Source organism: Centruroides vittatus, unplaced genomic scaffold, assembly GCF_030686945.1.
Source record: "Centruroides vittatus isolate TY-2023 unplaced genomic scaffold, ASM3068694v2 contig_651, whole genome shotgun sequence".
NCBI classification, from domain to species: Eukaryota; Metazoa; Arthropoda; class Arachnida; order Scorpiones; family Buthidae; genus Centruroides; species Centruroides vittatus.
In genome coordinates, this window is record NW_027122405.1 from 516,543 (window position 1) to 540,128 (window position 23,586).

A 23,586-nucleotide genomic window follows, 5' to 3' on the forward strand; every position below is an offset into this window, starting at 1 on the left:
AATGGCGTGTTTAATTTATATAAATTACTATTATCAAAAAAGTCATTCTATAATGAAGGAAATTCAAAAAACTCTACCTGTTGAGCTTCTACTAATCCATCTTGTTCAAAATATCTTGCACATTCTGTCTTAATCAGTTCTTAACGAATTTTTTAATAAGAAAAATAATTGGCACGTATCCGTTATAGTTTTTATCCCGTGTTACAGGATATAATATCTGAAAAAGTTCTCTTATGGGTCATTTGATAAATGAAATTTCAGTTATAATGTAGGTGTAACTATAACAGATACATTTATTAATGTTATTTAAACAGAAGCAAATATTACTAATAATGTATATAAAAAGTAAAACACTACCAATGTTTAAAATTCATTATTGAATAAATACTTTAATACAACGGATTTAATTGTATTTATATACATTACAATAGTATTTTTTCCTTTTTATAAAGTTGTCATGTAAACATTTACAATTGAAATTATATATATATATATATATGATCAACAGAATATGGAAACTAAAAATACACAGAATTTGTATTAAAATCTGCATTTAAAATAAAAGAAAGCTGAATAAATTTGAAATAAATTAAAAATAAATAAATAAAATTCTAAAAACATTCACCTTTATGAAAAATATATATTAATATGAACAATTTCATTTTACAGAAGAAGAAATTTGAGGATTTTTGCATATGTTTTACTGAAAAATATATTTTACAATATTTCTGTTAATTTACAGTCTCCTGTAATTTAATTATAACTTTCATTTTTTTTATATGCTAATAGTTGGATGAAACACTACATTTGTTAATTTTAACCATAATTTTTCACTCTCAACAACATTGGAGAACCAATTTACAATCAACAAATGTACATTAAATACATCACTGTCATGTACTGTACATAAAACACTCAAATGGATTAGAAAATCTACTAAAATAATAAGGGAATTTCTGAGAAAACAATTTCTACAAGTTCCCTTGTTTTGTTTTCAATTTTATGGTTGTATATAACTATAATAATTTTTATATTATATATGTTTATATATTATTTACATATTGAAGTAGTTAACATATTAACATATATAAGTAAATAACAATATTCTGTACATAACTATATAACTGTACTGTACATTTAACAGTTTTTCAAATATTTTAATTTTTATGTAGATATATATATATATATTCATTTATTTAATAATCTAAGTTGGCAGGAATTTGTCAATAAATCTAATCTCTATGTTCCAGTTGTGAAAGGCACCATGCTTGAATCATGACTTGTGTGTTTCGACAGTAAACTGTAATAGTAGTGGTGGGTTCTGTAAAAAAAAAATTAAACATTTTTTAATTAGGTAAAAAATTATTTTAAATAAAATTTAAATAGAATAAATATACAGAAAAATATAAATCCTTTTTGGCAAATAATAACATCTAAGTTCTACTTTTATTAATTTCATTTATCATTATTTATAATGATGTAAATGTAATATCCAGCAAACGCTTGGCTTAGTGTTAAATGAAGTCAGCATTTGGATACTAAAACCAAATGTTTTACCATATTTGTGTGCTGTTTGTATATATTATAGGCATGGGTGTTCATAAAAATTTTCTGGATCATAGCTTGGAGAAATAATTACATCAATAAACTTTTATGTAATTATTTAATTTTTTTAGGTTTTTTCCTTCACAAATATATTGTAAAATACAATATTTTATCAATAGAAAAATACAGACAAAGCATCTCATGGTCAAGGGAGAAAGTTTACATATCTCAATAATAAAATAACATAGAAACATAGTATGGAATTTACGCCAACACACTTACTTGAGAGAAAAAAGAATAAATCAACAGAAAACAGCATTGATTTATTCTTTTTTCTTTCAAATATCTCAATCACTTTTATGATTATAATTTCTGGAATTTTTTACTCAATCCCATGAGAGGCACACATCCTGTTTGCACCTTTCTGCAGATGCCTATAGTTACTGTGTGTGTCAAGTGACTAATAGATCATTTTTTACAATGCCTAGCCATTATGAATAATGACTAAATTGGCCACACAGCTTGATAAATATTAACGCTTCTCCCACACCGGGTTGTATAAACAAAAAAATTAAATACCTTCTAAAACCGATAACCGGTGCAAACTATTTTTCGAAATGGCGAACGTTTTCACTGCCCCTCCTGGGCTCTTCCTCAGGCCAATTCTGGATTTGATAATCGAACAGCATAAATAAATGGAACGTGTTCCGTAATTTAAACGATCGAGTACGTTGGGCAACCGCGTGCCGTTCCAAATATTTAAATTTCCTTTTATTCCGTTTGGGAAAACGATGTGCGCCTCCTATGATAAATACGCGTGACGTCAACCGATTTACGACCTTTCTTCCAATAAAAACTGCCAAGCAGTGGAGAGATTCCTTTCTTCTTTGAAATTAATACATGTTGTTGTGCGATCGGCTTTATAAATTTCAATCTCCTCCAGAGTTCTCAGATGTTCTTGATGTTGGGTGGTGCGGATCACCTTTGCCTCATTAAAATTCGGTGTTATATCCGGGTTTGCTGCATACGTTGACAATGCCGTTGTGTATTTATGGCGTATGCAGCAAACCCAGATATAACACCGAATTTTAATGAGGCAAAGGTGATCCGCACCACCCAACATCAAGAACATCTGAGAACTCTGGAGGAGATTGAAATTTATAAAGCCGATCGCACAACAACATGTATTAATTTCAAAGAAGAAAGGAATCTCTCCACTGCTTGGCAGTTTTTATTGGAAGAAAGGTCGTAAATCGGTTGACGTCACGCGTATTTATCATAGGAGGCGCACATCGTTTTCCCAAACGGAATAAAAGGAAATTTAAATATTTGGAACGGCACGCGGTTGCCCAACGTACTCGATCGTTTAAATTACGGAACACGTTCCATTTATTTATGCTGTTCGATTATCAAATCCAGAATTGGCCTGAGGAAGAGCCCAGGAGGGGCAGTGAAAACGTTCGCCATTTCGAAAAATAGTTCGCACCGGTTATCGGTTTTAGAAGGTATTTAATTTTTTTGTTGATAAATATTGATTAATTTATTAAATTGACCAGACATTATGAATAAAGATACGTTTCCTTTGGGCAATTTGATTTTCAAAAAAACTCCACTTATTTTTGTGAATTATTTCAAAGTATTTTAGCAGCATTATATTAAAGAATCATTATTAAAGTAAGTTTACTTTAGCTATTACTTTCAACAAAATAGCGAGGTTGAGGCCAAAGTTTTCAACGCAAAAACATGTACTTCGGACATTTGGTGCCGCTTTCCTGTAAGCCCAGATGTTTGGCAATGGCATTTGGAATGTCGAGCATGATTCCACTGACTTTCCAAACACCATTGCCAAAATTCTAGGCTTACAGGAAAATGGCACTGAACGTCTGACGTACAAGATTTTGCATTGAAAACTTTGGCGTCAACCTCACTAATAATTTGTGAAAATTACACTTCTAAAGAATATTTCAATTTGTAAGTATTATTAACGTTATTAATTAAACTAATGTTAACAAAAAGTATTATTAACAAACATAAACAAATGTCAACAGCCAACCGATATATTAACCTTTCAACAGTGGAACAGTCAGGTGTGGGACTCCCACTTACAAGGGAACTGTCGGAGTGTCATCTAATAGATTTTAATAAAATTTAGTTAATAATTACGTTAAAAGTATACAAACTCTATGACAAATTTCTAGTATTCACTAAACGTGTTAATCAGAGTTATTAGCAATCAAATGTCGTACTATTTTATAGTACTTAAACACAAATATGCAAATTTTTAGAAGTGAAAGGGTCGCGGAGGAAGACGGCGATATTACATTTAGAATAAATTCTGGAATTTTCGAAAATGGGAGAAGAATTAATAAAATTTAGTTTAATTACGTTAAAAGTATACAAACTCTATATTAAATTTGTAATGTTTACTAAAAGTGTTAACACAAATATGCAAATTTTTAGTAGTGAAGAGGTCGCGGAGGAAGACAGCGCTATTACATTTATGAATGAATTCTAGTTTTCGAAAATGGGAGAATTAAATGTAAATATTCAAAACATTATAGCAGAATTTAAACGTTTATATGATAATGTTTGGCCTACAGAAAATATTTGTAGGCCTAATATTTCAGACGTTGATAAACAGGTAGCCAAACTGCTTTTTAATGCATTTAGCGATATTTTAAGTAGTTATGTAAGTAGAGATGACAAAGAGTTTTGTCAGATGGAAAATAATAATTTGATTATAGATAGGCCTATTTCAGATAATAAAATAACACGTCTGCTTCTAGAGAAAGAAACTGATAACGCAGACACTGACTGTGAATCGGGATATTCAGATGATGAAAAATTCGATAAGAATATAATCTCAACAAAACGAAAAGAAGAAATTCTTAACTTGCATAAGAAACACCCAAAATGGAAATTACACACATTACAGCGGAAAGGAGCTAAAGAATTAAAACGTTTTAGTAATTTATATAAATGGGAAAAACAATTTAAATCTCGAAAGCATAGAATTGAAACGTTAAAAATCATTAAAGAACATACTAAACAAATGTTTGACAAAGCTCGAGGCAGCTATAAAATTGTTAAAGGAAATCAATTAAAAATGTGGGCATTACAGAAATTTCTTCAACTGAATAGTTCAATTAAGTTTACCGCTAGTGATTCTTGGGTTGCAAAATTTAAAAAAGAATATAGATTAGTATCTCGAAAGATTACAAAACTTGTAAATAAAACAGAAATAGTGAACGAAAAGGATATATTAGTAAAAGCTGCGCAATTTCAAACAACAGTAAAAAATTTATTGCCGTCTTATTCACGTAACTTCATATTCAATACGGATCAGTGTGGTTTTTCATACGAAATGATTTCACCAAGAACACTTTCATATAAAGGAGAAAAAAACACTATTGGATTTGCACATTCTCCAAGTAATAAAGTAACGCATTCCTACACTGTTCAATATTTAATTAATGCTAACGGACAAGTTGTAGGTAATGTATTTATTTGCTTACAAGAGGGTCATGGAACCTTTGGACGTAGAGTTCAAGCGTCGCTGTTCAATGCCCCAAACATAACTGTTACAGCTAGCTCATCTGGCAAATTATCTACAGCAATTATTACAAACTATGTAAAAGACGTATTATCTCCAAATATAACAGAAAACTCTTTATTAATAATTGACTCGTGGAGTGGACAAACAAATATTAATATTTATAATACAGTATTTCAAACATCTACAAATCAAAATTCATGCGAAATATTAATTATTCCACGAAAGTGTACGTCTATATGCCAACCTTTAGATGTCGGATTTCATAGAGAATTAAAACTTTTAGCTAAAGAAATTTTAAATGCTATACAATTATTCTGTAATGATTCTTCGATGAAATTGTTTTGGACAACTAGAAATGGCATTATAAAATTACATTCGATTCTTCATCATCAATTATCTGCGCCAATATTTAATAATTTGATTAAACATGCATGGTTCGCTTCTGGACTCATAAATGAAAAGTGTCAATTCTTAAATGTAAAACAAGTTTGTTTTTCTTTTTTAAACACTGACAGTTTAAATTGTGTCGAGAGTAATTGCGAAAATCTTCGATTTGTTAAATGTGCACGATGCCAACAGATTCTTTGTTTATTTTGCTTTGTTGAAAAATATCATGTAAATAGTTGTCCATCTAATAATTTGTGAATATAATAACTTTTAAATATATCTATTAAAATGTATTTATTTATTACGTTTCGATTGTTTTCTTTATATTTATTCTATCAATACTTTTATATTAAATTTCATTGTTAAACTAGTATATATATCTAATCTTTTATAATATTTATTTGAGTTATTTCTTCTTCTACTCTGTAAATGTAATACAGTAATACCTCTGTTTTCGTAGTGTTTAATACTAAAAAAATTAAGAAATTAATATAAAATGAGTATAAAAAACTAATACAATGGTCTCCGAAACAGAATCACCATCTAACTGTTTTTGATTGATCGAAATTAATAATAACTGTTCGGCCTCTTCAATTGTTTGCGGTCTCTGTTTCATTAGCACATTTACGCCTTTCGCTACATTAGCCTCCTTTTTGCTTCCTTTTTCGCCACAACGAAACTTATCGTGGATGATGACTTCCCGAAAAGTACAGTACATGCGACCGATTTCAGCAATTTTAATGCCAGTCACGTATTTTTTAATGATTTCCTTCAACTCGATCGTGTTCCTGGCTTTGTTCGAAGGGCTACTGGCTCTGAAAACTTTCTTTGGTCCCACGATGGAACTAAAAAGAATGGAAGCAATGGAATTGTTTGGCTAGACGCGCGGAGTAATGCTCGTACAGCAAAAAACACCGCCACGAGGACTTGTGAGCAGAAAAATGCGTGGGTCGCTCTTTGTTTTCGCAAAATTAGCAACGAGATCATGTGGCACGCTGACGAAATCCGAGGCAAATTTTTTGCAAAAAATCGACGAAAACCAAAGTCAACGAAAATCGAGGTATTACTGTATCTTCCTCCGCGACCCTTTCACTACTAAAAATTTTCATATTTGTGTTAAACTACTATAAAATAGTACGACATTTGATTGCTATTAATCCTGATTAACACTTTTAGTAAACATTACAAATTTAATATAGAGTTTGTATACTTTTAACGTAATTAAACTAAATTTTATTAATTCTTCTCCCATTTTCGAAAATTCCAGAATTTATTCTAAATGTAATATCGCCGTCTTCCTCCGCGACCCTTTCACTTCTAAAAATTTGCATATTTGTGTTTAAGTACTATAAAATAGTACGACATTTGATTGCTAATAACTCTGATTAACACTTTTAGTGAATACTAGAAATTTGTCATAGAGTTTGTATACTTTCAACGTAATTATTAACTAAATTTTATTAAAATCTATTAGATGACACTCCGACAGTTCCCTTGTTAGTTGTGGAGAAGAAATGTGGAAAATTTTTAAAGTATATTTTCAAGCGTTTTTTTCTCATTACCGTTTCGGAAAAAGATTTTGTAAACAGTTCTGTCTAGTAAAGAAAAGTCTTTTTTTATTGTGACATAATTTATTTTTTATGTGAATTTCTTTTTCACGGTAGTTTTTGGCGATACCCCCAAAAGAATTTAGCGAGTATAGTCGTCCCTCACCACTGCCACACGATTGCCTTGGACGATTATAATCATCCCTCACTGTTAAGAGGTTAAAGTAATAAACCAACCAAAGCCAAATTTTCAGGCTGGAAACAGCTATATTAACACCTACCTCTAATACCAAATTATGTCATAATTTATTATTAATATAGCTGTTTCCAGCCCAAATATTTGGCTTTGGTTGGTTTATTGCTTTATTATTAACAAAATTATATAATTCAATCATAAAAATCAACTTAAAGGAAACTTCTGGAATGTCATTTTGGTTTACAATATACAAAATATTAAATACTTTGTCAGATCATCATTCCTCATAGTATCATTATCATCACTTTACCTGACAGATGATAGCAGTATTTATTTTGACCAGTCAATGTGTTAAAGAATGTGAAATTTATTACAGTGCCTGATTTTGTTTGACAATATTCATAATGGTCAAGTATTATTTATAATGCTTGTATTAATCAGTTAGTCCATAACATATACAGGGTGTCCCAAAAGTTCGGATATATGTAATGTGTGCCAAATCCAATGATAACCGTAATGTTGACCTGAAAGGACATTTTTAAGGTCATTCAAAAAATATCTTTAAAACTGTGCAACTGAGACCAAAAATGTCAATTAGAATAGTTATAATCTATACAAAAATTAGTAGGAATTTGCTTTTGTTTAGTACATGAAACATAAGGCATGAAGATAAAACCAAAAATGTGAGCAAAATTTTGTTGATGTCATGCAGTGAAGAAATTTTTTTATAGCCTATAACTTTCTAGTTGACAGTTTTGGTCTTAGTTGCACAGTTTTAAAGACATTTTTTGAATGATCTCAGAAATGCCCTTCAAGGTCAACTTTACTGTTATCACTGGATTGGCACACATAATAACATATACTCCCATAGAGACATTACATTACACATATCTAGACTTTTGGGTCACCTATGTTTGCATTTAAAAAGTTCTTGATTTAAAACAGTGTTTCTCAACCTTGTTCTCATCATGGACCAATAAAATTACAGATAATTTTATGTGGACCAGTAATTATACGTGATTATGATTTATGCTTATCTAAAGTTACTGTATGTAATAAAGTGTGTACAGTAATTACTGCATATAATACTATTACTAGATTACTATTGAAATGTCACCACAATGAACTGTGCCAGTGTTAATACTGTCAAATATTTTTCTGTGGGCCATGAGTTTTTCACAGATTGACACCAGTCCACAGACCAGCAGCTAAAAAATACTGATTTGAATAATAATATGTAATATATTGTTGATTTTGGCAGTGTAGTTAAAGTAGTTTTTAATTATGAAATGTTTGGACAATTCTTAGAGCAGAGAGAGAGAGAGGAATCTTTTGAAATAAATTCTAAAAATTATTTACACTAGGTGTTTTTGTGTTCTTTTTATTGTATTTTGAATTTTGTTCATGTTTTTCTCCACATAAAGTATAGTTGATATCTGATGCATGATTTATTCCTGATCTGTGATTCAGCCTGCTTTATCATTGTGTGTGACAGCACTGGAATTCTGGTGCCAAGGGAAGGAATTCTTTGATGTCCACTTTGTCAGTTCTTCTGTTAGTATGCCATTATTCTACAAGTATTGAATAATTGTTTAGCTTTTGTACCATTTAAGTCACAGTACATCATCAGTAAATTTTTATTTGAACACATCAATGTATCTGCTATCTGTGTATTACATTGCTCATATTGTGTATTTTAATTTTCTTGAATAGTTCTTTAACTGTTTCATATATTTCAGTATTTTATTATTTTTAGCATTTTGGATAGTATGCCTGTACTTTGATTGCATCTGTCTCATTATTATTATTATTATTAGTACTAGAAAAATCAAAATATTTATAATCTAAATTGCTGTTATAAAATAATCCCATTTCCAGAATAAAGACACTGTCATTAAATATATATATCAATGTAAAAGTCAAGTGACTAAAATATTTTATACTTGAAATTATCCAAAATATAAATTATGTTATCTATCTTATACATTGGTATATACTTAATATGATACACTAATAACAGACATAAAGTTAATAAAGTTTTTCCAAAAGTAAAGGTAAAAATTTCATACTAATTTCTGAAAAATTCTATGATTTACTAAATTTTTCAAAAATTTATTTTGAATATTTTAATTTTTTGTAATCTTATTATGATGTGATATATCTTATTATGTAAAAAATTGTATATTTTCACCTTAATGACTCTTTTTGTATCATCTGTTATTAAATAAGCTTTGTGTTTCAGGAAGAAAAAAAACACTATTCTTCTACATAATAAAATACAACTATGTTCTAAATTAATATTTAAAAATTTTTTAAAGAGATTCAAATTTTCAAAATTAAACTAGTCCCCCCATTTCCTTAAACCTCACTTACATCTTATTTCACAAAATGAAACTGATGACAAAACAAAACAATTTTAAATTACAAAAATTAAATGAAGCAATAATGAGCAAGAAATTAGTAGTATTTACTTCAACAATTGTTTATAAAACGTTTCTAGGAATTATGACCTCATGCAAAAATATACAGCCTTGCTGAAGAAATACCCTAGACACAGTCATACAGTTGTTAATCATACTACAAAATATAAATATTAATAGTTTTATGAAAATAATTTACCTGTTGTTTCCATGAAGAAAGCCATATTCTTTTTAAACATTGATTTTCAGGTATTGTTTTGTTATTACATAATACTTCAATCTGTATGTAAATATATAATTATTAAAATTACACAGAACAACAGATATAAGTGATACAAAAAAATAACAAACCTCTTTTCCACTTGTTTCTGGCCAAAGTTTCTGAATTAATTTCTTTAGGTGATAAATCTGGGCTCTGACAGAACATCTTACAAAACTCTTTGTCTTTGGTAATTTTACACCAGATTTATTTCTAAAAAAATATATTTTTTAAACTCAAAAACTACAAGAATGTATTAATATGTATATATTTATACCAATTGGAAATTTACTTAAATCAATAATAAAAATAACAACAACAATCAGAACATTTACATTTAATTACAAAACACAATAATTTTGTTTATTGTGTTTTGTACAGTAGTACACATTTATACTACTGTAAAAAGTTCTTAAATTTGGAAATAATTATTAAGACTCAACACTAATGAAAAAAAAGAAAATCTTTATTTCTGTTAAGCTATCCAATGTATAGCATTTGCTTTTAAATTAGCTTATTTCAATTAACTTTTAATTAAAAAAGTGTCTTTACTAGCATAATTATACATTCTAATCCCAGCTGAATTGCAGAGAACAACAAATAATGATACTACCAAATTCTAGGATATTCTAATATAAAATACTACAAGTTATCAAAAACAATATAACTACAATTTCTGTGTACCAATCCTACATTTTCAAACATATTCTTCTATAAAATTGTAAAATTATTAAATTTTTACAAGAAATGAACTGTTAAGTGCAGGATATCTATAAAGTCATGTCACTTTCTGTTGTGTTTCTTTCCCTTGTAAAAGGAGATACGGTGACATATTACATGTGAGAACTTACCATATACTTGTTCAAAACATCAGTGTGAGCTCCATCATAATCACAGCAGTCTGATACAGTACCAAGCTCATCAAGATGTTTTGCAGAGATAATCTGGTGTGAGAAGAGAAAATGCTCGTCACTGCATTCTTCAATGCTTCTGTTGTCTGGTAGTACTGTTGACTGATTTTCTTTATGAGAAAGTTGCAGGTGCTTGGACAAGCTGTTCCCAAACAAAAGGATTGGTTGTGGATCCAAAGCATTCCTAGAATCTCACCTATGGCCATCAAGGAATTTCAACCTTACAACCAGATTATGCCCTGTGAGGCTTTTTCAAAGATGACAAGATAAAGAATGCAATGATGGGAGCATTTTCTCTTCTCATATCAAATTATCTCTGTAAAACATCTCAGTGTACTTATTGGCACAGATAATCAAATGATATTATCTATTAAAGTTTTTTAAAGTAAATTTTAGGAAATTACAATAATTTTCTAAAATCTAACAAAATTCTCACACTGCAGAAATTCTTAAGCATTTATACAGTGAAACCTGATGGAAACATAAAAAAAATGACCATTGTTTGGAAATTATTTTGTATTATTATTTTTTAGAAAATAATGCGAAGTTACTAAAAAAATTACTACTGTTTAAAAATGGTTTCTATTGGAGCCTCAACTGTATATATAAAAAACATAAATTAATAAAATTGAAAAACTTCTGTGAATTAATTTCATTACAGTTTTAAATTGAAATATTTTGGCTAATCTGAATGCAAAATAAAATCAAAGAATTAAAATACATTTTTCAGAGTTTAAAAAAAAATCATTTTTATTTCAAAATTTCATTAAGTTATATTAATATAATTAAATAAAATATTTAACAAGTTTATTAGTATATTTCATTTACAAATTGTACTCAGACTGACTTACCCTACATGTTCTATGCAAATATGAATCAACTCATCATGAACATAATAATGATGAGAAGAAAATTTGCCATCTTCTGATTGTTCTTGTTCACTATCTTCATTTTCTGTTTTAATAAAAACAATTGTTAGTAATTATGTTTTATACATTTTACATTATATTACTATTTTATTTGAGAAAAAAAATTATAAATAAAAAATTTATAAATTTTAAATCTTTTAATATATTTCATTATTTTACAATAGAACATACATATACAAATACACTACATTTCTTATCATATGAATTAACTTGACTGAAAAAATTTATATTGAACTTTACTGTACATTAACAATACATTATAAAAGTGTTTTTTTAAACAAAAACTTTATAATGTATTTTCCTCGTTATGAGTTATATATTATATTTGCATATATGGATAAAATGATTTTAATACACAGGCATATCCATAAATTCACTGTGTAGTTTTATGAAACAGATCAATTTCAAGGGAATGTTAATATTAGTAACATTTATGTAAATTTAGACATTTATTATTTTCTTTTGAGGTCCATAATTTCCATAATGAACACAGAGAAATGTGTATTTATTGTAATTTGTCACAACAAAAATTTCAAGGATATTAGGGAGAAATTTGAAACTGTTCCTAGAGATAATACAATTTGGTTAATTAATTTAAAAGGGTTTGATCAAAGCATGATAAAAAGAGATAGAAATCATTAAATTTTTTCCTTGTAAGATTACTTTTTAGATTTGACTCTCTTGAAACATGTAAAGAATTGAATTTTTATACATTTGGTTAAAAATTTCCCTTTCACCAAAATATATAGTGTCTTTATAAACAACCTGTATTTTTAAAATCTAATATCATAATTTGAAATTTACAAATATATATGAAATTTTATAACAAAAAAGTTTCCACAAAATAGCCTTTTCTCTCTTGTTTATATAAAAACTATATTTCAATGAAATATTTTAAACTGAAATACAATCTACAGAATTAATCCCATTACCTTCTTTTTGAAGTTTCTTTAATCCTCTTGCCTTTTCAAATTCTTGTCTTCTTTTCATTTCATCTAAAATATATTGTTAAGTATTTTGTTATTTCTTATTTCAATGTTTATTAAACACTTCTTTAAAAATATATTTTTAAAAAATGAAATAAATTTATAATAATGATATAATAATTAAAGTAAAAATTCCATATTAAAGATGATACCAGGTTCAAATGTGATTTCAACTTCTCAGCAGAAAAGTTAAATTCTTAATTAATATAAAAATATTAAAAATTGGTAATAAACAATTTTATAATTATTAGTTTCAATGTAACAATAATATAAATTAGAAGCTCTGCTTCAGATGACTCCTCATGCAGAGATACTACAAAACCATTAGATTGTACCATCTTAGTAAGAAGTCAACTTTGAACCATTCTATTTTGTTTGGGGATTATTTTTAGTTTATTATTCTATTTATTTTGGGGTGTTTTATTTTGTTAAGGATAAACCACCACACCTCCCTGGACAAAATTCTAAAAGTTAAAAACTCCCTTTACAACTACTGTGGACAGAAAAAAATGACATCATCATCCCAAACTGATATCTTGAGGGTGGGAGACTTCCACAGAAAATTAAAAGAATGATCTCCCACCCAAAATTGTTACCGAAAACACAAAAAAGTATTATGAAATTGCGAGAAAGATGACACAAGTAAAAACACTGACTACTAGAACAAATAAAACGTTACTGTGTAAGTATGTAAATAGGGTGAGTGGGTGGCTACATTGTAATGTCACCACACTTGCTGCATAAAAAAGGAGATGAAATGACTCAGACAAGGTAAACCTTATATTTGAACAGTGGTGCTAAGAATGAAGTGATAGATGAAAGGTTTCCCAGTTCCAGTAAGAGTTTTTGGTGATGCACAGTCAAATTTGTAAGATTCATTGTATTTTCAGATAGAATTAATTACCATCTTTCTTGTCAGTTGTGTGGAAATAGAATTAAGATAGTTCTAATTTGATTTGGGTTCCCAAACTATCGGGAAGGTTTCATACATACTTGTTTTAGTTTGATAAATTCTTTTTTTATTTTACAAAGATTTTCGTGTGTTATTGACTTGTACATATACAGGCTTTACTTAAACAATAACAAACTTCACTACAATAAATACAACTTTTTATATTATGTATAGTAATTCTTTCAACATTTGATCTTTAGTAATGATATTTTATTTTTGGCTGTGCAAGTCCAGGCTTGGCATACTAACCACAAATCTTAGTATGTAATGTGCTGTTAGTGTATCTTTCCAGGCTTTTGCTTTACTTTCATATAAGACATTACATAACTGGGTTAATGTTACCTATGGTAGCGAAACACGGTGGCGCTTCCAGTAATCTCGAATAAGGGTTTCTAGTAACGACGTTCCTAGAGGGTGCTGTGAAACAACCAATCTCGATTTATGCAAATTAATTATCGCTAATGTGGATTTTTTCATGTGTTAACTGATGACGCAAAAATTTCGAAAAGGCAGCATAATAATTTTTATGAGAAAAGTAAGTTTTTTGCAAATTTTGTTTAAATTAGTGAATTACTCAATAATTAATTACAAATTTGAATAAGGTTAACGAAATAAGAATGACTGATAGTGATATTGAAAATGACGATTTCTGGAGGAATTGTACCAGTCTGGAGGAATTGTACCGGAATTGAGCAATTCTATAAATTGCTCAAATCAGAGTATTTGGATTTAGGATTAGACCCTAGAATAGACATTGGGTTAAAACTTGCAGTGAAGTTAGGTCTTCAACATACTGAGAACGTTTGCAGTAAATGTGCAAATATGTGCAAATTGTATTATCGAACAGATAGAAAGTAATGTGTGATGCGTTGCCAAAAAATGTTGGCATAACAGTTCAGCTTTAGACGGAACATTTAAAGGTAAATGTGGAAATATTTCGTGGGCCTGTGTTTTAACATTTATATAGCACTATCTAGGGTTGGAGTGTACTACAACAAATGCAGCAATAGCATCAGGAATTTCCAAAAAGGTGGCTATCAATTGGTCAAATCACATTTGTTTTGTAATGCTTGTCTCCTTACATAATTTGACATGTTTCAAAATTGGTAGACCAAACAAAACTGTCGAAATAGACGAAACTGTAATCTGTAAACGTAAATACGAAAAGGGCTGTAAGATGAAAAGTACTAAATGAGTATTCGGAGGTATTTGCAGGGAAGACAAAAATTGTTTTATATGCCAAGTAAATGACAGATCAGAAATTACTCTAAATTGGATTACATATAAATTTGTAACACCATCTTGGAAAGAACCCAAGTCTGTTCCTGCTGCTCCGACATCTAATATTAAGCAAAAAAGAAAAAAGAAAATAAAAGATAAAGGCAATAAAACAGATAAAATAGTCAATAGTACGGAAAAAAAATGTAATTCATCACGTACTGTTGAATCAACCTGGTTAGTAAAAAAACATTGTAAAAAGGACAATGTCAAACATTAAGGTGAGTAATTTAATTTTTGTTATTTCAATTGAATGTTAGAGTATAATTTATCAATTATCATAATAACTAATTTTTTAAAATATATTAGTTAATACATATTTAATCTAGTCGACAACTTGTTTGCACACATGCGTGCACAAACAAGATGGCAACCAGAAGCACCGCCATGTTTCGTTACCATAGGTAACATTAACCCATAGCTGGTACACAAACAGGAACAATTGGGTCAAATTGGTTTTTGATATTTTTGGATTTGTATTTGAGATTTTGTATATAATTGATTAGTTATTTTTTATTTTTGATATCTTTATTGTTAGTTTGTTTTGTAAATTTTGTGGTTGTCTCTGAGTTGTTCATAACTAGCTAACACCTCTACTAAGCAACCTATAATGGCTGGTGCTCCAGTAAGTCAAGAAGAGTTCCTTGCCTTACAACGATGTTTGTCCAAGTTAATGCAACACGTCACAGCACTAATGAAAAGTCTGACTAACGTTACTTCAGTTCTTACTTCCAGGCATGTAGAATCTCCAACTTTTGACCAACTCAATGACGACATTTCACCGACTTTAGACATTCAACCAGTGACTTCTACAATGAATTCTCCTCTGGTGGTGATCACCAACAAACTGATTCCAACAACAAAACAAGTTTCATGGCAGTCTCAATTATCCCATCAATGAATTTCTCCAGGATATGGAACAAACTTTTATGATTAAACCAAGCTCCAAACACAAGATGGGTCAGTATTGCTAGATTTGCAATAGAAGGCAAACCTGAAAAGTGGTGGCATTCAAACGAGGGAATAAGAATAAGTACCAGTTGGCAGACTTTTTAAATGTTTACTAAATGAATTATATTCACCCTTAACAGACAAAGTAGCTTTGGCAAAGCAAATTTTTAGCTGGACATATGATGGAAAGACTGGTGTGAAGAACTTTATTTGGAAAGCAGTACAACTTTACCATACATGGAAACCCTATGTACAAGACGATGAGACAATCCATTGATAGCTCAAACACCTGAAAGTAAGACACTGTTCTACTATTAACAAAAACAAACTAGTAAGAACTGCTAAGGATATGAATTCTGATGACAGACAATGGAACCCCGAACTACGAGACTGACTAAGACCAACTACCAAAATGTAAGTCTGAATCAAACGAATAGAACTAATAACTTTTCTCATAGATGTTACTCTTGAATAAATGTTACTTCTCCATAATGTGCCCAAAGAACCAACTGACTAGATCAAAGTATTACAAAGGACAAGACAATTGAACACAACTAACTTGACTTGACGCCAGAATACAAATGAAGTCTGTAGTACAAGATAATGACAGTCAAATTAGAAGGGAGACCAAGGCAGAAGGCTCGGTTATCCAGCAATGCAAAACCCTTCTCTCTCGGACTGATAATTCAAAGTAAGACTCCTTTACCTAACATTAACCTATTTATCAATGACATTTTATTTTCAAGAAAATGTCATGATAAATAGACACCAGCTCAGATAATATTGTATTAAGCTCCAGGACATGGAGGAACATTTGAAAGAAAAACTACTGATTGCGATTACTACCAGTACATAACCTTACTCTAGCTACCGAAAGACGACTTTGGTAAAACAACAGGAAAATTCCTAGCAACTTTGAAGATTAATGGAGTGACATGAAGTTTTTATAGTTGATAGATTAGTAATTCCTTGCCTACTTGGCAAAGATTTCTTGAGAAAATATAAAGCACGAATCGACTTCTGAAAGTCAGAACTGGAAATAGACATACCCAAATGTGAAACTTTCCAAGACAAATAGATGAATTGCATACACCTGTATCAGGTGAGAAACTTAGTCAATTAAAAGAACTGTTAATTGCATACTCCCATATTTTTAGTAACAAACCTGAGTTGACAAATCTAACTGAACATGAAATAAAGACAAAGGACACATCTCCAGTATCTCGTTGACCATATCAATATTCACCAGTGAAACAGAAAGAGATGCAACAGTGAATAGCCAAGATGATGAAAGATGGAATAGTCAGACCAAGTATGTCCCCTTGGGCCTCCCCTACCCCTGTTGTCATGGTTAAAAAAAAAAAAAAACCAGAGATTGGAGATTTTGTGTTGACTATTATAAGGTAAATAACCTAATGATATCTGACAAATTTCCATTGCCAATTATTTCAGACTTGTTGAACACTTTGAACAATTCTAAGTACATAACCACTTTGGATTTATCATCTGGATACTGGCAAGTGCCAGTGAAAAAAGATGATCACCCAAAACCAAGTTTTATAATAAACAAAGGCTTATATGAATTCCCAGTCATGTTGTTTGGATTGAAGAAAGCACTGGCAACCTCTCAGCAATTTATGAACAAAGTTTTCTACGGAATTAAAGGTTCTTTTTATAATAGATAAATAAAACTCACTTACTCGAGCCTCTAACCAGTGTGAAAAAATAAACAAAATCGAAGAAACAAATGTTTTCTGAACACCTTCCATGTTCTTCTGAGGCTCGAGTGAGTGAGTTTTATTTATCTATTATATACCCCAGTGTGAGTGAGGAAGTTATAAGGTTCTTTTTGTGAAGTGTATCTTGATGACATCATTATCTTTTCTTTGACTTCTTCAGAACACCTCTCACATTTAGAGGAAATTTTTCAACAGTTAGCACAAGCAAGACTCTCTGTCAAACTTGCTAAGAGTCACTTTTGCTGAGCAGAAGTCCAATTCCTTAGATACAGGGTCAACAACAAGGGACTAGCCACCAAACACGACAAAAGTTAAGCCATCAGAGATATTCCCAACTATGCAATGATCGCTGAGCCACTCTATCAACTTAGATAAAAACAAAGTGGCACTGAACTCCTGATTGTGACATCTTTGGCAATCCAACCCCATTGCTTCACAATACTTTCCATATTTTTGTAATTTACAACAATTATTTGTAAAAAAATGTTAGCTTTATGTATTATTTAATCTATATATCTGAACTCTATTGCTGAAGGCAATTGTTATGAATCCCATAGACTGCAAAAACTACAAACATGGAAGTGACAGAACTTATCAACCTAAGAATATCACTGGAGGCCAAAATCACCAAAGACTAATATACTTTGGCCATATACTATGAGCCAACTCACTGAAAATGTCAATCATGTTTAAGTCAGGTCAGCAGGAAGAGAAGGCCAGGCTGATTGTAAAATTAAAACAAAACTAATACTCTATTCTTTTTGTCTAGAAATTTAGCAAAACAACAAACAAAAGTGATTCAGGTTAAGCAGAGTTTGGGTTAGCAGAGATCATATTAGCAAGAGTACACTGTAATAAAAATATATATATAAAAATAAATAAAAATAAAATAATTTAATAATTAAAACTTAGAAAGTTATGTACTCTTAATAAGTTAATTTTTTTTAATATATCTTAAAATAATTATAAAATTATTGAATTCCTAATTTTATAATAATATAAAAAAGCTTGTTTTAGTATAATTTTATTTCCCAGAACAAAATATTTGGTTGTTATATTTTGCTGTATTTGTGTTAAGGTAAAATTTATTTAAATTTTAAAAAATTATTAATACAGCAGATTTAAGTAAAAACTAAAACTTACTCTCCCACAAGGAAGGTACAACTTTGTAAACAATATCTTGAAGAGTTCTATCTGCTTTTAAGTTAAGAAGTGGTTGAGTTTCATGTACTTTTACATTACACATTGGACAAAATTTGCTTGTTTGTAGATATTTAACAATACAACTTTTACAAACTGAAATAATTTTAAAATTATTAAATTTCATATTTATTAACACACACAAAAAAAAAAAAAAAATGTTATATTTACATGTATGCAGACATTCTGTTATAGTCGTAGCATCAATAAAATATCCAGCACAAAGTATACATACAATATGAGGATTAAGATCTCTAATGGAAACTTTTCTCTCCTAAAAGAAAATCAAGTTTTTCACTTCTAAATCATAAAATTAGTTTCATTTAAATAAAAATCTATGTGATATACACAAAAATGTAAAAGTAGAATTAGTAGATTAATTATAATTAGTAGAAAAACAAATAAGAATAATTTATTCAATATTTATTCCAGCAAAGTGAACTTCAAATTTGCTTATATAATGAAGTCTTGATAATTCAAATTGATGGAAATATGACAACCTCAAACTATCAAAAACTCAAAGTATACAGAATATATACAACAGAAAACAGTAATAACAACATATCCATTATATCATATTAAAATAACACTTCAGTAATGATAACAACAACAACAACACCATGCATACTACACTTAAAATACATGACATCCTATACAATACATGGCTAGTGGCAATTGTATCTGGCAACCATATCATTTCACAAATGCAATGAATTGAAAACCAAAATTAGACCTTCCAGTATGCTTACAATTTCAGTGTATGGCGTCTCATCACACACTTGATTAGAATTACCCAAATACGTAATTTTTAGAGCATATTCTAGTTAAGCATATAAGCTTTGGTTTAAGGGTGGTGTGTATTGAACTATAGAGAGAATACTGTAATTGTCAGTCTCAAATTCTAAAATAATAAACACAAAACTTTTAAAGGAAATTAAAATATGTCATTTCAAAAACATATCATCTAGAATCAGTCATTGTAAATCTTATTTTAAATGTCTAAAATTATTTTTTAATAGTATCTTTTTTTTTCAGTACACTACTGATGAATCTGAAAACAATATTTTGTGAGACAAAATTTTTTGAAGTATCTTTCAAATGTTTTTGTATAATCACTATAATGATAATGATAAAATTAAATAAGCCAAATTTAGGGTAGATGTACCAATTTTGGCCAGTGTAGTACCAGTTCTGGCCAGAAAACAAATTTAACTTAAAAATATAATCACAAACGAAACAAACTTTTATTGTAAACTGTGTGAACAGTTAACAATAAAAGTTTGTTTCATTGGACAGATTTGAATATGTGGTGATTATATTTTTAAGTTAAATTTGTTTTCTGGCCAGAACTGGTACATCTACCTACTTCTCCTTTATTTTATAAATATTACACAATCACAAACATTAAAAAGAATGAAATGAAAAAAATTATAAACAGATATTAAACCAACAAGTTGACACTTAAATGCAAATTCCAGTATATAATGAGCAAATAAAATTTAATGTTCAAACATTTTTGAACATCTTTCAGAGGCTCTCATCAGGAATGAATGCACAGATATTGTAAATTTTCATAATATGATGATTTATTTTTTCACATTACTATAGATTCCCATGAAATACTAATTGCACCTAATCTATTAATATAGACATTCACCAGAAGATTGACTTCTTATTCTGGAAATTAAAAAATTATCACTACAAAATAGTTTTCATATAAATGTGTTTTATAAATATTGAAACATTTGTTTCTAATAAAGTATTGCTGAAAGACATAAGGAAAGTGTGAGATTGATTGTTGTTTTGTAAATATAACACTTTTTTAACCTCATAAAGTAATATAAAAAGAGACAGTATATCCTTAAGAAATATAGTTACATTCTCAATGCACAGCTATACTTTTCCTAAAGGATCTTGTCTATCTAATTTTGCAAGTTATGGCTTATAAACTTATGGGGATACTATAGATTGCTCCCTATGGAATTTCGGTACTGAGTATATATTTGAACTCAGGGGACCAAGACGAGTTCAACGATACCCTACTTTTGGACAGGAGACCAAAAATAAGAAAGTTATCATATATATGATTTCTTGCCTTTCACAATGCATTCTATGCCATTTTACAGTTTTCCACTAGGTGGCACTGCTTGTAGTTCAGTATATGTTTCCTTTTTTCCCCCTCTTGTTCAAGAACTACCATGAATCAATAACTAGTGACATTAAACACTGGGCAGCCTGCGGCGGTTCCCCTCCGGGAGGAGTCCATCGGGAGCATGAACAGTCGGATGCCACCTAGTGGAAAACTCTAAAATGGCATAGAATGCATTGTGAAAGGTGAGAAATCATATATATGATAAATTTCTTATTTTTGGTCTCCTGTCCAAAAGTAGTGTATCGTTGAACTCATCTTGGTCCTGAGTTCAAATATATACTCAGTCCCAAAATTCCATTGGGAGCAATCTATAGTACACCAAAACTTATAAAGTCATTGGTTAATAGTAAGCCTACCAGAAATGAATTTTAAAACAGAACTACTACTATCAAAATTCAATTTGGTAGTAGTTACTCTGTTTTAACTACGTTTCATTTTTCATCTATTCATTACAAGTTAATTTGTTATTTTTACTTTTTTCTAAGCTTTAAAAATTTTTGAATTGATTTTAAAACTTTTTATTTGTTATTTAAAAACATTCTTCATTCATTTAGATTTACATTCATTATTATGAGATATCTTGATCTTGAAAAGTATTCTATCACAAAAAATTCAATTTCTATATTCTATTTTAGCATATTTATGAGTTTCTTGACATTTATGGAATTGGTATTTGATAGAAAAAATATTTAAACAATTTTGCATTTAATAATGAATAAGTTTCATTTAATAATGAATAAGTTTATCATTGTTGTTACTAATATCTGATTTATTCCTTCATTTCATTAATGTTCTGATAAAAAATAGTTTAAAATTTTTTAATTTTAATTTTTAAAACATCATAAAAGTTATAAATTGAGTATTCAATACCAACTTGGCAATATTTATTAATAAAACGTTAAGAGTTCCTAAATGGTCGACAATTCATTTATTAGAAAAAAGTATAAAGTTAGTACTTTAAATAAAAAATATCCAGCAATATTTAGTGGTGCCATCTGAAAAAACTTTACATTTTTAACTATTATAAAAGCAAGAAACTTAATTTTGAGGCTAGGGATGGAATTTATAAAAACTTGTAAATGCTGGTAACAAAAATCGTCATTAAGTCTGATCCTAATGGAGATAAACAGGAACCCCTTTATCTCCCTACCCCGTCAACCTTTAATCACCAAAATGTACTAGTATCAATCCCACCAATAAACAAACCTTCTTGCAAAATTCCAAACACATGTGCACATGTATGACAGACTCCTCGCGTGACGTACAAAAGCGGTTCATTACAGAACAGATAAGGCCTTACAGTATTTTGTAACTACCGACATAGGTAAAATTGTAAACACTTACAGATATGGATACTGTACAGATATGGTTACAGTACTGAGTTTATAACCCAGCCCTTAATGTTACAGCTAGAATGAAGGAAATGTGTGCAGTGGAAGGTTCAGGTGTTGAAGTTAATGTTACCTTAGGTAGCCAAGATGGCGGCTCATCTCTAATTTCAGCAGGGAAACAGTGGGGCGCACGTTCTAATCTAACCTAACCTATTCTAATAATTTAGTTGCTAATAATTATGGTAATTTATTAGAATAGGTTAGGTTAGGTTAGAACGTGCATCCCCACTGTTCCCTGTCTTCTGATTGCTGGGATTGGAGACAAGCCACCATCTTTGCTACCTAAGGTAACATTAACTGGTGTGGAATACTGGTGTAAATGTTTCAAAGCTGGAATGCTAAGCCTGGAAGACTCATAACAGTGAGTTCAAAAGCTTTAAACCAATCTGTTGTTTCAAATCAAAGTACTTAAAGACTATCTACGAACTAAGAATATCACAATCCATTGTTGTTCATCATTTGAATAAGTTTGAAAAAGTTAACATTAGCTACCATCTTATACCTCATATTTGATGCCTGCGCACGAAATGAGATTATTACAACATAAAATAAACACAACTGAAGAATACGTTCGTTATTGACGTATTACATATCATCATATACATCATATGGCTGTAATATTGCAATCATATTAAAAGTATATCAGAAAAGTTCTATTATTTAAAAAAATGTAGAATTTTCGATATTTTATATCTCATCCACTTACCATCGTCTTAGTGGTGCTAATTATCAATGACTAATATATAGCAAAGAAAAAAAACAATTTGAATTGAATTCCTCCAAAATACCGCTCTTACCGCCATTTTGGACACAGAACAACATGCTGCCACCTAGCATATCGTATATTTTTAATTAATTTTATTATATAAATTACATTATTCATTATCGAATCACATAATGTTTTATTAATAATTATATATTTAAACCAACAACAACAATAATAGTAATAATATTTTATTTAAATACACACGTAATTGCAATTATTAAAGATGCATAACAATACATCTTTAACAAACATCCGTAATGTTACATGGACCCCGGTTGAGAACCACTATTTCTATTCCACAGAAAAAAAATACCGAATGGTATTTTTTTTCTGTGGAATAGAAATATCTTCACGGTGATATTTTAATAGTCTATAGAGTAATTTTACTTCAGAACAATTGTTTTACTGAGAATTAAATTTC

The 23,586-nt window shown here is 29.4% G+C and overlaps 1 protein-coding gene across 1 annotated transcript; it reads right to left on the reverse strand.

The window, feature by feature from the left end:
- Window positions 1-362: 362 nt before the first annotated feature.
- On the reverse strand, window positions 363-23,227 carry LOC136979876 (polycomb group RING finger protein 1-like). Its single transcript, XM_067275898.1, has 8 exons — window positions 23,106-23,227; window positions 19,028-19,130; window positions 18,800-18,952; window positions 12,683-12,745; window positions 11,673-11,775; window positions 10,003-10,123; window positions 9,851-9,931; window positions 363-1,321 (listed from the first exon to the last, which is right to left on the reverse strand). The coding sequence occupies exons 1-8, from the start codon at window positions 23,106-23,108 to the stop codon at window positions 1,274-1,276; spliced, it is 675 nt and encodes a 224-aa protein (XP_067131999.1). The 5' UTR covers window positions 23,109-23,227; the 3' UTR covers window positions 363-1,273.
- Between the last annotated feature and the right edge of the window lie 359 nt (window positions 23,228-23,586).